At 37.1% G+C, this 15,940-nt stretch overlaps 1 protein-coding gene across 1 annotated transcript in view; it reads left to right on the top strand.

The window, feature by feature from the left end:
- The window catches only part of PPFIBP2 (PTPRF interacting protein, binding protein 2 (liprin beta 2)), a 111,930-nt gene that overhangs the window by 56,490 nt on the left and 39,500 nt on the right, over positions 1 to 15,940 (top strand). The window contains exons 4-6 of the mRNA XM_009334494.1: positions 3,573 to 3,662; positions 7,792 to 7,905; positions 10,721 to 10,744. Of these exons, the coding sequence (XP_009332769.1) occupies positions 3,573 to 3,662; positions 7,792 to 7,905; positions 10,721 to 10,744 (228 nt within the window). The remainder of the gene's footprint in view (positions 1 to 3,572; positions 3,663 to 7,791; positions 7,906 to 10,720; positions 10,745 to 15,940) is intronic.

Here is a 15,940-nt window from a genome sequence, read left to right as displayed (position 1 = left end):
ATGCCACAAAGATTTCCCAAGTCTTAAACAACTGCTGTGTGTCAATCAGCCACTTTTATTTAGCAGGTAACTTTCTGTCAACTGTACTTTCCTGTACTTATCTGAGCACTCTCTGGCTGACCTATTGGCAGGGTTGATTCCCCCCCCTCCCCCCTTCCCCCTTTTCCGTTCACATGGGTGTGATTCACTAGGTTTTACATGGGTATTGAGTATTGGACTTCCAGCAGAGGATATTTCACAGTAACTCAGTGCAGCAGACATCATCGGAGGCTATACGTTTGGTAAATGTGAGTGTAGTAAAATATCTTATTTGTGATTTGATGTTGAACTAATTCTTAATTACTGATTATATAAAATGTTGAACTCTGTTTTGCATTCATGACAGGTTGGTTATGTAAAAATGTGTTGGCAGTAATTTAACTCACTGTGCCTGTAAGGCTGGCGGGGAGCAGTTACACAAGTGGTTGCAGGTCTGTTTCTTAAACCTAGCATAGGAAAATAGCAAATGACGGCAGGAGAAAGGGTGCAAAATCTACCTGACTAGACGGTCTTCATCACTAGGTTTTGTCATTAAGAGGATCTTTTCCTGCCTAGCAGTGTGCTGTTCTTCCCTGAATACTTGATGTTCTAGGTGCAGGAAAGTCTCCCCTACCATTGTGTGTGAGCCAGAGACATACTGGGGAAGGCCTGTGGGCTCTCCATTGAGAAAACTCATTTAATGGTATGTAATGGAGTTTTAACATTAATGGAAACGTAGCCGCCAAGGCTAAAGATTTTGGATTCTAAAGTACAATATAAGACTTGGCTCTGCAAGTGGAGTAACAACCCAGGCAGAATGGCTGGCAGTATGATTGAGGATGCATAGCTGAGGTCAAAGGATTATCTAGACAGACGTACAGAAATGAATGTTGGTTACTTATGAGGATTCCTTATTTTCATTATAGTACTACAAAAGTTAATAAGGAATGAATTTCAAGACCATATGGACTGACTGACCGACCAACTTCTAATACAAAGGGCCTAAGTTAAACTGAAGATGCATGTTTTATAAACACAGAGGGCGGTTTTGGGGTATGTGGGGGTGTGGTATTTTTTTAATGAAAGGAGAAGGCTTGAAAAAATTACATTGAGATGTTAGGAAAGATGGAAAGAAATGTTAGGACACAGAAATTCTAAAACAATTAAAACTAGTTAGGAGAGGAAAAGGGAGTAAAGTCACCATATCTTTAAGGGCATTATGTACTTACACAGTGCCACTGTGTAGGTACACCTACAGGTGCCACTGTAAAACTTAATTTGCCTGAGACTCCTGTTCGTGTATAAGTTATGCACTCAGATGTGCATATTTAAAGCCATTTCTTAGAGGTCTTGAATCTTAGTTGGACCTACTATAAACTGGTAAAAAGCTAGTGAGAAAAGTGTATTCTGAGTCGAGTTAAGATATTCTTCTGTTGATCAATGCTGGTAAGGTGTGGAGTGAGGTTCTGCATATTCTGTTCTTCAGTGTTCTTGTTGACCCTCTGAAACAGGGAATAAGGACCAAGCATAGTGAATTTATAGGTGATTCTAGTTAAGCAGGGCCTTGCAGCCATGCTAAAGGACATGATTAAAACATAGGAAGAGCCTGATACATAGGAAAACAGTATAAATAATAGGATGCAATTCAGTGTAGACTGGTGCAAGGTTATACATTTAAGCAGAAACAATGAGTAAACACAGGATGAAGAACAGGATGCTAGCTAAATAAGAGCATTAAAAAAGGATCTGGAAGTCATGGGTCCTAGGCTGAAAATATATCAGTGTTACTATATGGCTGACATGAAAAGAAATATGGCTGAAGAGTTTGAAAAGGTTTTTTCCACTCTAGCCATTTTCAGCTAGAGTCCTGTGTCTACCCTTAGGCACATAATTTCAGAAGGAGTCAAGGAACAATTGGTGAAGAGGAACCAAAAGAAAGCAACAAAACAGATCTTGAAAAATTAACCTGTGAGGAGAAGACAGAAAAACTTACGTTTGTTTAGCCCAAAGAGGGACCTGCTAATTAGAGATCTACAGATTGTCTTCAAATACGTAAAAAATTCCTGAAGCGAAGGACTTTTTTTTTTTATCCATGGTAAGATAAGAAGCAGTAGGTTGAAGTTGAAAAGATGATTCAGGTTAGACATTAAGAAAAACACTCTAATGATGGGTAGCTAAGAAGTAGATTATATGGGGAGGCTGTGTAAAGCATTTCTGGAGGCCTTTAGGAGTAGGCAAGACAAGAATAGTGCAAATAATCATCTGTCCTAGGATGGAATAATGAAACAGATGATCTCTTCAGGCACCTTTCAGTCCTGTTTGTTAGTCTGTCTTTGTGATTCTCTCAATTCCTTTCAAAAATATCAGAGACAAGGGTGCTCAGTTCCTCACAGCTCGGCTCATAAAGATGCCACGCTTACATCTAGTTCAGCACTTTATGCCTTGAAAAGTGTCTTTTAGCTTTTGGTTGGATAAATATTTGATTTCTTGATTTGCATTAATGAGCACCATGTTTATTTTCTTCATCTGTTTTACATTTGGGCCTGCAGACCTCAGTGGAGATCAAGAAGCCATGAATATATTTAATATTAAAAAAAAAAAAACCCTATTCACAAATATTCAGTTGAAAAAGACAATTGGGGGGGAGGATTATAATTATATTGGTGGCATTGTACAAGCACCTATAAATGAGTAGTCAGCTGCAGACTAGTGTAGTTGAAGAGAACTCAGCGAAGCTGGATTCTTGTGTTAGCTGAAAAACGAGCCAAAGTGTTTTATTCCCTGGCAGAAATGCATTGCCTGCAGAGGAGCTGGGAAATGAACTGCTGAGGGCTCATGTTACTTTCGATGCTTTAAGCAAACAGCTCCATTCCCAGCTACACAATGTTTTAGTATGCAGGATGAAGCTATGGGACTCTTCGAAACTTTTTAAAATAAATATGCAGATTTTTTTTTTTAATTGTGGTGTTTGTCTCTGGAGTATTAAAATTCATAGGAAATGGGACATAATAGTTAGAAACAGGCTATATTTTAGAAGGACTCGCTCCTTAGAGCCATTTAGAAATCTGTAAGTGATTATGTAGCTAGAGTATTTCCTGGTAAGAATTTGATAATTTAAATAATTTGTTAATTGCTAACAAAAAAATTATACTTTTCTTTCAGTAATTTCTAGGAATAGTATAATACATATGACATTTTTTACCATTTTAAAATAAACACCAAGATTCCTTGACTTTGGCAAAAGACTGTTGAGACCAGATATTTCAAATTAAATGTTTTTTGTCTTGATAAGATGGCATTTCCCAATGAAACAATAATTTGCTAGAAAATATCAAATCTATTCCTATACCATTCTTGGTTGCTGGAAATGAGAAAGTATTCAAAATCGAGCTAAAAAAGGTACATACGAAAGGGTTAATCCATATGAAATAAACAGTTTTGATCTGTAGACACATTTTTGCATGGTTTTTTGCATTATAACAACCACTCAATTTATATCAATTTTTATTAACTATTGCTTGAAATTTTATTATTAACTGTAACTTTTTCCCCAGTCACAGGTGAATCATCATTCATCTAATAATGAAACCTATCAAGAAAGATTGGCACGTTTAGAAGGTGATAAAGAGTCGCTCATACTGCAGGTATGTCTTAAAGAGAACATTGTCTATGTAGTTGATATTCAGTGAATAAAAGCTGAAGTGACAGCATATTTTCTGTTAAACAAATGTTAGCTTGTCACCATATGTAACTGATTTTTAGTCAGGAATTAATTTATAATTTGTCTAATCCATCTGATTGGTTTCGTGGTGGGGTAACTGGGTAGAGGGGACAGGAGTAACAGCAGTAAGAGGGAAAAGAATGACAAAGGAAAAAAAACGAACTTAAAAATAATGCTGTGAAGTCCCAAGACAATGCTGTGGTAGTGGTTCTCAGTCTAGGTTTGCTAGGTTGTACCAGTTGATTTTCTAGGTTCTGTGTGCCACCATTTTTAATTAACTGGAAGACTGGCAGGTAGATAGAACTGATATTTTTCCTGCTTGTATACTGTACCAAAGTTGCTTTACATCATCAAAAAGCTTAAGGGGGTGGTAAAGGGGGAAAAAGAAAATTTGACAGTAAAATGCATGCCTAAGCTCTTCTAGGTTTCCTGTTTCTCAGTTTACCAAGCCTTTTTCAAACAGATCCCCTGAACCATATAAGTTTTCCTCCTGGAGAAAACATGTTGTACAACTTAAAATAAAAATCCTTAATTATTTTTTCCTGGATATTTTCACTATTACTAAACTGTACATTACATGCTTTTTAAAACTGAAGCTGGAGATTCTTTAAATGGTCTTTGCATATCCTTTCTCTTTATGTTTACAAAAGCATATTATAAGCATATATATTTATAGCAAACAAAACTTAACTATACTGGGTAGGTGTTCTCCCTACTTTCAGTTACTAGTTTCTGTAAGCATGTTTTATCCTGTATGTTCTGTTCACACTTGTGTTAATTTACTGAGCAGAATTCTCACTGCTGTTAAGTAAACAATAAATGGTTTGTGAGACATAAGCTTAGGCTTGGTTGGATTTTTTTGTTACTGTTAAACTAGAAGTGCTGTTACCAAGTTTAGAAAAAAAAATCCTGAATGAAAAATAAACTTCTGGTGGGAATGTAAGTGTTGAAGTGTGTGCTGCAAACTCCCTTTTTTCTGAGAGGGAATCAGGTCAGGGGAGACAACATCACAACTGATATTTATTAGAACACCTTTTATTGATCAAGTGGTTATTATCTGTAACATCTTGATTCTATTAATAATAGCAAACAACTTTTCACACAGTACATTCACTTCTCACACAGTTCACTCGCACACATGCATGCGCATTCATAATTGGAGCAACGATTAGGAGGCCAAACCCAGCTGTTTACTCAGAAGCAGAGGGCTGTAGTGATGCACCTGTGGCTTTGTCCCTGAAGGCCTCCTTTGTTTCATCACATGAGCGTATAGTCCTGTAATCTTTGTCTGCATATAGCAGCCGCTGTTGCCTTGGATGTGGTTCATGCTATGCAGCTGGTTGTTGATGCTCATGCGTGCTGGTGGGCTTGTGCAGATTTGGCAGAATCTTGGTGTTCAAAGTGTTTCAGCTTTTGTGGACTTAACGGGACCACTTAGACCGGCAATCAAGAGGCTTAGTCAGTATTTATGCATTTTCCTATCCCACTGCACAGTATTGCAGTAGAACTCCAAAAACCCCAGGCAAATAATATAGATGAAAACCTCAGTCTGATAGATGAATATCAACAAGACAACAAAAAAAAAAAGGTGCCAAGATGGAGCTGGGGTTAGAACCTGGTTTACATTAGTTCTGCATATTCTATCTAGGCAGTCGAATATGAGGAACACATATGAGCAAGTCCCGTGCTGAGGTTACACTGGCCTGAGGGAACCTGCTGGTACAAACCTGGCTCCTGGGTGTGACCATTGGCACAAAGGATGAGAAAGTGATGGGAAACAGAGCACCTCTATTCTATAGTTCATGGTGCATTGTGGCAGTGACTGTGGTCCATAGCTGTAATCTATAATCTATAGGGAATATGAGGCTGGGAGCACTCCAGTCTTGCATCAGACTTGCTGCAGAAGCAGCAGTACAAGGCACCTTGTAGTGGGCACAGTTATTGCCCACTATCTCTGTCCACCAAGGCTGAGTCAAATAGTGCACCTTGAAAACCTGCTTCCACTCTTCAGTCTGTAGTGGAGGCTGGAAATGCTGCAGCGTCTGAGGTACCTTCTTATAGCTCAGTGTCTGCGCATAGGAGCTAATATACTTCATTAGGTGTTTGGTTTGTTTGGGTTTTTTTCCACAAAGATGTTTTAAACCCTTATACCACTTGATTTTTAGCTAATTGTTCAAAATGCCTCACTTCTATAGATATTTACAGAAAATGTATTATCTACAGGCTGACTCTTGCGGGTATTGCACTGTTAAGGCAAGATGGACTTGCCAGCGTAGCATATGCTGGGGTTCTGTTCTGTCTGCAGCCTACTGATTCCCTGGAGAGTCTGGCAGATGGGATCCTGGACAGAGGGGAAAATATGAGCTCAAAGTGGCTAATGTGCCTCTCAGCCTAACTACTGGAACATCCAACACATGCTTCTAAAGCTGCTAAGGTTTTACTAAATTCCTTTGCAGGTCACATTTAACATACAGAGTTTTCCTTACAGGTTACAATGCTAGTTGGAACCTAACCCGACCCTTTAAGTAGAGCTTGTTTTCTTTCTTTGGAACCTGCATCAGACTGAAGGAGAGGATTCAGTTTGTTTCTTCTGGCTTTCTGGGGGTTTTTTGTGTGTGTGTGCCATCACTCATTTAATGGGAGCAAAACAAAAAAGTAGACAAGCAACAGACTTCCTTGCGGGGAGTTTTTGTCCAGCCCCAGCTTGGATGTGTCCTCCTGCCATCTGCCTCCACCTACTCCTTCCTGTCATCTCTCATCCTGCTTTCATCTGTACTCTACCCTACAGCCAACTACTTTAAAGACAAAAAAATAAAAGTCCTATTTTTTTTCTTTTTCTATGTTCCTTTCCCAGGCATGCTTGTCATTATATTTGCAGGTAAAACAAATACAGATCATTCAGTCGCTCCCTCTGCAGCTTCCCTGAAGTGAACTCAGTTGTTCATTGATTGGGTTTTAGAAATGCTGCATAGTGGGTACATCTTAAAGCTTTCACTTCCACATACTGGACCTTTTTTTTTTTTTTTTTTTTTTAGTTTAAATAAAGGTGTTGCAAGGTTGGATATGAGAGCATAGATAAGTTTTTGTTAACGCATTTCATTCAAACTGGAGTTTAAACACCTAAGGTTGCTTTTTTGTTTGAGATAACATTTTTCTAGTATAATCAAGGCTTTTATATACAAATAGTAACAATGAACATACAGAGTGTATGTGCTGCTTAACATAGGAATTAACACTGGGTTTTTTTCCACATCTTTCTAATGTTATCCTGAGTGTAGTTTCTTTTCAGCTTTGCAAGCTTTGAGTTAGGCTGCTGGGCTTTTCTTATTACACACCCACTGGTCTGTACCACCATTCCCACATTTCTTTACCAGTATTGCTTATTGTTTCTTTTCCTGGGATTCATTGTCTGTATCTCACTTCTTTTGCTTTCATGTTTTGGCTTGCAAAGCCTGGGAATTTTTCTTGGAATAGAACTTTGCTGCTGCTAAAACATGCCTTTTAGTCATTGCATTCTTTATAACTTCAGAATGCTGTATTGATAGGTAAGCTGTTTTTCTGTTCTTGTAAGAAGTAAAGTAATTGGTTGGTTTCCGAATGAACAGTTTTATTGTTTATCCGTTTTAGGGAGTGAAATGCCAGCGGAACCTGAAATGGCAATGCATGCTCCAAAACCACTTAAAATATTTTCAATATCTTGTGTTCTTGTTTGGTGCTTTCTAATTTTTCAGGTTTTTGCATGAACTGACTCAGGCTACCTATAGGTAATCGTCCGTCTCTTCTAGAAATGCTCTCTCTTTTTTATATTAAAACAAAACAACTTGGGGGGGGGAAGGGGAGTCAGAGGGTGGGGTTGAAGCAAAATCTAGGTAAGACTGAAAAATTGTCTGTCTTGGTAGAGCAGGTTGCAGCAGTGCACAAGAATATTAAACCATTGAGGACTTTAAAAGAGAACTTGCTGTTAAAATGTGCATTTGGATGTTAATTGTATAAGGTAATTGAAACTTATTTAGTCAGTTCAGTAGCATTGTGCTTCTCTTCTCAAATTACAGGTGAGCGTTCTTACAGACCAGGTGGAAGCTCAAGGAGAGAAAATCCGGGACTTAGAAATCTGTCTTGAGGGGCATCAGTTGAAACTGAATGCTACAGAGGAAATGCTTCAACAGGTAAAAATCTGGATTGGAAAGCTTCTTGCATAATCTTCTCCAACGGAGGGGTGAACATACATGGTCCTCTTGTCTGCATGCGTGAGTGCCTTTGGCAACAAGATAAAACAGGGGAAAAAAAAGCCTATTTTATTGTTCTCTTGCTGCTTTGTACTACTCCCCCCCCACCCCCCTTCAATAAATGTTTCTTTGTTTTCCAGTTGCAGAAGCGTTTTACTGGCTGGTTGCATAATACTGCACATGGCAGCATGTAAAATGAAACTATTGTGTCTTATTTGTACTGTGCTGACGAAGTAAATTTAGACATGGTTGAGTAACTGGTTAGACAGGTTAAAAGTATCTAATATATGTAGGAGTTAAAGAATTAAGAGGTTTTATTTAAATATGTTCTGTTTTCATATGGCGTTGAAGCTGAACAGGTAGTAAGTTGAAATGGATTACTGCATCCAAATTTGGTCCTATATCCATTTTTGCTTAATTTAGGAGCTTTCCCCTTATTTTTGAAAGAAAATTAGTATATAAAGACATATTTTTCTATATTTCAATCCCCAGTTTTAGGCTATGTGTTTTTATTTTTGCTTTTTCATGTTATATGTTGAGGGAGCAGAACAAATGATAAATACCTTACATTTCATGTGTTACTGCAGAGCTGGCAGGTCTGTCAATGCAAAAGAACTTTCCTGGTGCGATTTTCTGTTATTACAGATGCAGATCATCCACTGTTAATACAGTACATAGGTATCAAAAATAGATTTGAAACTGTAAATAACCCTCAAAATCTACACCAGAAAGTTGCAGGATAGATACTGTTCTTGATGAACTTACTTCCTCTCCCTACCCAAAATGTTGTGTTATAAATTTACTATTTTAGTCTATGTGGTATATACAAGTCTTTCTATGAACTATTCATAGCTTTAAATTATAGTTGTGTTAATCTAGATAAACTTATAAATTACAGTTGTGTTAACCTGTATAAACTTACTTTACTATGATAAGGATCCATATACATATATATGTTAACAGTAGCAGTTTCTATAAGATGAACTTGTAACCTAAACCTTTTAAAGTTATAATTCTCCAAGCTTCTCTAAAAAAAAATTGGTCTTACACAACTTTTGCAGCCCAAAATGCTTCTAGCTGGGAAAAGTTTTATTCTCATACTTAAATAAGGGGACACTTTTATAAATGCAAATAGCGAGTGCATTTAGTTTTTCAGTAAGAGCTGAAGTGAAATGCAAAGAACAGTAACGATTTAAGTTATGAAAATCTGTTTTCAAACTTCAGGAAGGCATTCACAATAGAGTGTAGAAGTTTCCTGTTTCAATCTAAAACTAGATAGTTGTTCTGTGACTTCTGCTAAAACTGTTTATTGTTTCTCTAACTTAAAATTTTCTGCTCTGATAGTCTTCTGAGGAAACTGTGAATTTAAAGCCTGATTTAAGAGAACACTGAGGCATCTGAAAATAGAATATAATAATGCATGTACATTGCTATTTCAGTGAAAACGTTTGGATCTACCCGTCTGGCATTAGGCACGTGCACAAATTGATTACAAAGCTGATCCTAAAGTGATAAGCTACAAAAGTCTGTACTAAAGCTAAGGAAGTCGGAGAATTTCCAAATATGTGTAATATAAACCTTAAATCTAAATTTTGAGATCACTTTGAGCGGCTGTAATTGTTGCCAAATGGGAGTAATTTCAAATCTATTTGCTTTCCTGTACACATATTAAATAGTTAGCAATAAGCTCAAATTTGTTGATTGCTTTGTATCATTGTTTTGAGCTCTTGCATTTGAACATAACTTACAGAAATACTGACAAGCTTGCTTGTTGATTGCTAAATTTCTAAGTGACTGATCTCTCATGCTTACAGAGTATATGATAGCTTGAGTTTGGTGTGGTTTTTTTTTTAAGAGAAAGAATTATGTAGGCCACAACTTGGTAAAGACTTATGTTTCATTTTAGTCCTATGAGTTTGTCCGTTTGAACTTTACACTGAGACAGACACGTACACAAACACATATGCTTAGTATTTTAATTTTAGTGTAAGTGATGTACTTTCAATTGCGGAACCAAAATTAAAAAATAAATTCAATGTGGAACTGATATTTAAATTTTTTTTTCTCACTGGAATGAGAAAAAATGATGTTGAGTTTACATTTTAGTTTTGTGAGCAGTAAGAAGAGCAAATTAAGTGAAATACTAGGGGATGATGATGGAATGGTAGTTGTGGTGTCTTTCTCACATGGATTACATACCCCAGTAGACAGTTAGATATGGGAAACCCAAGATAGATCTCTCAAAATCTCAACAGTCAGAGAAATTATACATTTATTATGGCTCAGCAGAGAACCCTATTTGTCTGTAATTTATTTTGAAGGTTCTTTTCTCAGTTTATCTTGTTGAAAAGATTACCCTCTACAGGGAGTGAGTTGAGATTTGGAGAGAAGAGAATTACCTGATAATGTGATGATTAGTACGTTCATGTAATATATGTGGTCAACAGGCCTTCTTGCAGTTAATTTGTCAAAAGTAGAGTGAGTATCTGGCCTCAGGGACTTCAATAGACTGATGGATCAATCAGGTTTTGGAGAAAGTTGGGTTAAGATCTTCCCAGCCAGCAGTTGCCAGTGTCCTGTACAAGTGCTTAGCAACGAGACAAAAGATACCAGTGTTGTCACTGAGTTTTTCCAGTCAAAACTATTTAGTGGATCTTTCAAGACAATCTTTACTTATTTTTACAGTAAACTAACATTTTTAATAAGAAAAAATCATCTAGCTCTATGTACCTATATGAATATTCTTGTTTTGCAGAAAGACTTCTGTTATCTTCCTGAGGTGTGTGTAAATCCAATTTTATTTCATGGTTCTGCTTGCTTATTTACAACAGACTGAACTCCACTGTTTTTTACCTTTGTGAACTTAAGTCAACTGCTTCTTCTAAATGGAAAATGGAACGATAAAGATAATTGCCCTAGCTTGAAAAATCTTTAATGTATATTAGTAAAACTGCAGTATGGATAAGCATATTATTTACTTATCTGGGAAACTATATACCTGAGTCCAGGATAAGCCCTGACTCTAATTTTGGGAACTATAAGAAAAGTGACTCAATTAATTCTGTGCCCAAAATGCTACAATAAAAACAAAAATTATACACTTTGTTAAGATAATTTAATGACCATATCTGCTAGTTCCACAACAGAAAGGGTATCTAATGCTACCCTGCAAAATAGTTTTTGCTGAATCTATGCTAGCAGAGACTTGTCCACTTTGTCAGGGTGGGGTTACTGGCTAAAATCCTTCTGGCTTATGATTTACGCATAGTTGTTTCGAACCCTGCTACAAAGTGGTCATGGAAACACTTTTGAAACAACAGCTAAAATAAACTTTATACGAATTACATAAATGGCTGTTCAGCATTTGGTGGGCATCTTGAATGTGGAATAGTAGCAACAGACACTGCTGCTTTCTTGCAGAAGATCGTGATTCTTCATCACTCTAAGAGGACAGTGCAATATCCTTTAGTCGACGTGTGAACTTTCAAGAAATGAGTTGAGCCAATATAAAAGGTTACTGCTACAAAAAGGAGAAGGCCTCATTCTCCTTTCATCCTTCTCCCTGTTCCTGACCATGTACTTCTGCAACTTATTTTATACCCACTCTCATGCTCATCTGACTTTTTCCTCAATGGCTGGGACAAAACTAACTTGGGGTTTAAAAAGAAGGAGATGTTTTTCTGCTGGATTAGTGAGTTGCACCAGCTCACAGAAGAGGTCAAGGAGTGGCGTAAGGGCAATGGTGAGATGTGCGTTTGACCTAGCTGTTTATGAAGCCACAGCCAAAGAAAATATGGCTCAGCAGCGTTTGAGAAGCGAGAGAATCCTGTGTAACAGATGCAGAGATGCGCTGGTGTGCACAGTTACAAATAATGCGTGTATGTTTTAATGAGATGTGATGCTTACGGTGTCAAACTCAACATTTTGCTTTTGTAAGGATACTTGTTCCACTACAGATTCTAATCAAGTAAAAGCATTTTTCTCCTTGAAGGTGTTTGCATTTTCTTTCTTTAAAACAAAGTAGGTCTTTCAAAAACTCATGAAACTCAATGGCAAAACTTTAAATCAGTCCTTAAGTATGGTTGCAGTTTAGGCCAAGAAACACATTTCCCTGGTCATCCTTCGTGGTAAATGTTAAGAGAAAATCTTCTGGAGCATGACGTGGGAGCAAGGTGCCAGTTTGGTCTCACTGAATTGCCTTCCAGTAGTATCTCTGTCTTGCCATCAAATGTGTAAAGAATATGGAAATGCCAACCTGTGTGAATAGCCTTGCCCCGTAGCACATTGTAATGAATGTCTTGAAATTAAAAAAAAACCTCCTAGAATTATCCTATGAAAACAATTTATGCTATGACAGTCCATTTCCAGTCTATCAGCTGCTTTAAAATGTAAAATTTTAGAGAAGAATGATGTGTAAGTGTCTTGTTCCAAGTTAGTTTGTGGCATTTCTAAGTACTTTCTTCCAGTCAATTTTAAGAAAGAAATATTTTCTTAAGAGAAGAGAGGGTCTTGAACATCTGCTATGTTAGCCTTGGGGGAACCTCCTATCAACTCGCTATCAACTTTTCTTTCATTTGTACTGTGTACAAATGTAGAACAGAATTGGAAAGCAAAAGTAATTCTTGCTCTATAAAGTAGCCTAAATTGTCCCATAACAGAAAGTACCAGCCATGCATAATGTAAACACATTGGTGCTATGGAATCTATGCTGTCAATCTTGACAGCTGTGTTAAGTCAGTTGGAAAAGTGAGTTTTCTGCACATATAGATTTCACCTCCACAGTTCTTTTAAGTGCATTTGTTATGGTAATTATCATGAGTAAGAATAGTTAGTTACCTCTTTGCTATTCCAGTGCTGCATTTGATTTATTTAACAGATACTAGTTCCCATTGAAGCTCTGTGGCATAAAGTATAACAGCATACAGTTTGCTTTGTGAATCAAAATGCTGGTCTGTGTGGCGATGTCCTTCCTGTACCTGACCTATACCAAATCCTAGATGTGGTTTCACCGTGTGTTTCCACCTTCCATCTTATTTCTGACACATAATTGCAAGAAGCAATCCAGGGGACTCTTGTCAGATGGTGCATTGTGTAAACATGATCGTGTCAAGTAAATTCTCTTTCAAAGTACAAAGCACTTGGCTTTAGGATTCCTTCTGTCTTAAAAATACGCATAGCAACTGAAATGCTTGAATACAAACAGGAGTGAATTTCTGTTTCTCATGTCAATTTATGGCCAACTTCTGCCTGGGTGCAAGGAGCAGGGGAAAGTGTGCCAGTGCCCTTTGTGAGGCACAGTGGAGAATCTTTCAAAAACCAGTGGATTAAAAGAATGCAGGCGGGAGCTGTATGAGAGTAGGAACTTGAATCCAATGCTTGAATCCCATGCAGTTTAGTGCGTACCCGTTCTGGTTTTGCAGTTGTCTTATACTCAGGGGAGCCAGAATCCTATCTTGGTTGCACAGTATAAATCTGGTGCGTATCTGTGTGCTTCTCAGGAACTTTGCTGGCTGGCAAAGATCATTCCTTCAACTTTCGGTTGCCTGAGTTATCTGATCTTAGATGAATTTCAGCACTTGTTTATAGCATGCAGTTAACTTCTTGCCAGCAGCTAGCTTAGTGTTTCAGATTTTGAAGTATGCTCTGTGCTGCTCTGGTTGTGAGGCATAAGGTTTTCAGAGTGCGCTCTGAAGTGGTGCAGTTTATCTATACAGGTGAGCATTACACTGCTTTGTTATTTTACAGTTAATGTAGGCACGAATCTGCTCGTCAGGCGTATGCAAAGGGCTGTTCAAATTGGCAGTGCAATGGGAAGTTCTGTCCTTTCTGTTGCTTAACTATATAATGGGCAAATGATGAATTGGAGGGCTGTAATTCACTCTCTGCTACTGACTTGCACCATTTCATGGTGATTACACATGTACAGTGCTCTCAGCTGTGTTTTCAGTTAAGCAAATACCTTATTTCTGTCACAGCTGACACACAGCATTTGAAAAGTGCAGTCCTTATTAGTGGTGGTTCTTGCTGAATTTTGCTTACCAGGTAGGTAGCTTGGTCGGTCTGTCTGTCTCTCTCAACTATTTTAATAAGGGTGAAAAGTATGAAATTTCTTGAGTGTTGTATTTTGTACAGTGCACAAGTGCAAAATGGGATCTTTGGGGTTTTTTTCCCCCCACTTGACTGAAATCTTACTTATGGTTTCTCAATCAGTGTATGGCATGATTGTTTCTTCTGTTTTGTGGAGTGCTGAATATCCTGGAATTTTCTGTGCTTGAAGCTGACAGCCTAGAATAGTGTAGTGTCCTCTTTCTAAGCTATTTTCTGTCATGTTAAATTTTATAAGCAGCTTTGGAAGAATTATGTATTTCCAAGACAAGAAAATGTGAAAGTGAGATATACAGCACATGCTTCAGTTTCATTTGGAATACTGAAAATAATGATTAAATATTTTAAAAGTATACGGTATGAATTTTAAACATACAGTTGTGTTTGGAAATAGTTTGCTGTTCATTGATCTGTCTGGTACATGCTTATTGTAGCTTCTGCATGATTCATCTTTGTAATTATTCTACTCTAAAATAGCTTTTTTTCCTTAATTTTTAAAGTTGAAAGTTGATTTTCAAAAAAAAGAACTTTGATAAATTAAATTCTATTTCTAGTACATTTTAAAATTAAAAACAAGTATCTTGTTTATAAATAAGATTCCCTAGAATATGTTCTATTTCTGTTCTGTATTTCAGCTCTCTAAGATCCTCCTAAAGCTGCTGCAGCCAAATTACCATTTTGCCTGTCTTATATTATCTTTTTTGCTTTAAAACCAATAACATAAATTTGTATTTTCTTTTCTTACAATTGCATATTTATTCTGGCTGAATACAAGTTGCATCATACCACTGAAATACACTATAATTTCTCTGTAACAAAATGGATCACATTCTTAATGAGCTGTTCACTGTGAGCATCTGCTTGAAGATGAAAATAATTGCTTCCAGATGTTACCATTTCAAGAGAGGACATTTAGTTTAAACGGCACTTTCTTTCAAAGCAAAAGTTAGACTCTAGATGCAAGAGAAATTGTCAGCTGTTTTAAATCAGTGTAGCTCCATTGAAAACAAACTAGGGATAGTTAGCTATTTTGTCTATTTTAAGGCAAGAGTTTTATGCCAGTTTACACTAGCTGAGGATCTGATTCTCCAGCTTCAGAGAAAACTGTAAAATTTTGTTTGGGTTGATTAAAAAAAAAAAAGCAGCTGCCTTCATGCTTACTTATACCAGGTAGCACCTTAGTGTTTACATGGAGCTACTGAACTCAGAATGAGAGGAGTGAGGTATTACTCTCCATTGCATAACTAAAGTGTAATTTGGGAGTCTATAGAAAAAGTAAGGAGTAATGCCAGATGGTGCACTCAAAGGATAGATCTTTTGTTAAAAATCTCTAGAGGGATGCTGTGTCTCCTTGCCTTATTAAGAAATCTTCCTGTTGTATCATGGAATACCATGTCAGTGTCAAAAAAAATTCTAAATGTTGTTTCAGTTCAGCAGTGAATAGAGTCTGTCCATGGGGCCAAAGTCACCTCATCCTGCTAGCCTTTCTGATGTTCAGTGGTCTTATTTCATTTCAAAGTTCTCATTTATAGGTATATCTTAATATGCAAAAGTCTGCTATGTTAACAGCTGTACAGAGCCTGTTCCAGTCTGGACTGGAATGTGCCTCTGGAACTTGTGCAAATTAGTGTTTTTCTGGAAGATAGAGGAGTTAGTTGTAATTTTAGTTGTAATTTGTAATCACCTTTGTAGAAAGCAGCTATTACTGAGATTTCGTTAGGTGACTGCCTCTTAGAGTTTCTCAGTTAAAAAAGTCAGTGCGCTATCTTTTCCCGATTAGTGCTTGATTTATTTCATTCAGAGAAAAAAAAACAAACTATGAGGCTACATTTCTGTTTACTTTCTCATCCATACACAAATATCATTGTCA

Source organism: Pygoscelis adeliae, unplaced genomic scaffold (genome assembly GCF_000699105.1).
Source record: "Pygoscelis adeliae isolate BGI_AS28 unplaced genomic scaffold, ASM69910v1 Scaffold171, whole genome shotgun sequence".
Classification (NCBI taxonomy): Eukaryota; Metazoa; Chordata; class Aves; order Sphenisciformes; family Spheniscidae; genus Pygoscelis; species Pygoscelis adeliae.
Note: the sequence above shows the minus strand (reverse complement) of the source record. Positions and strands in the feature narration are given on the sequence as shown.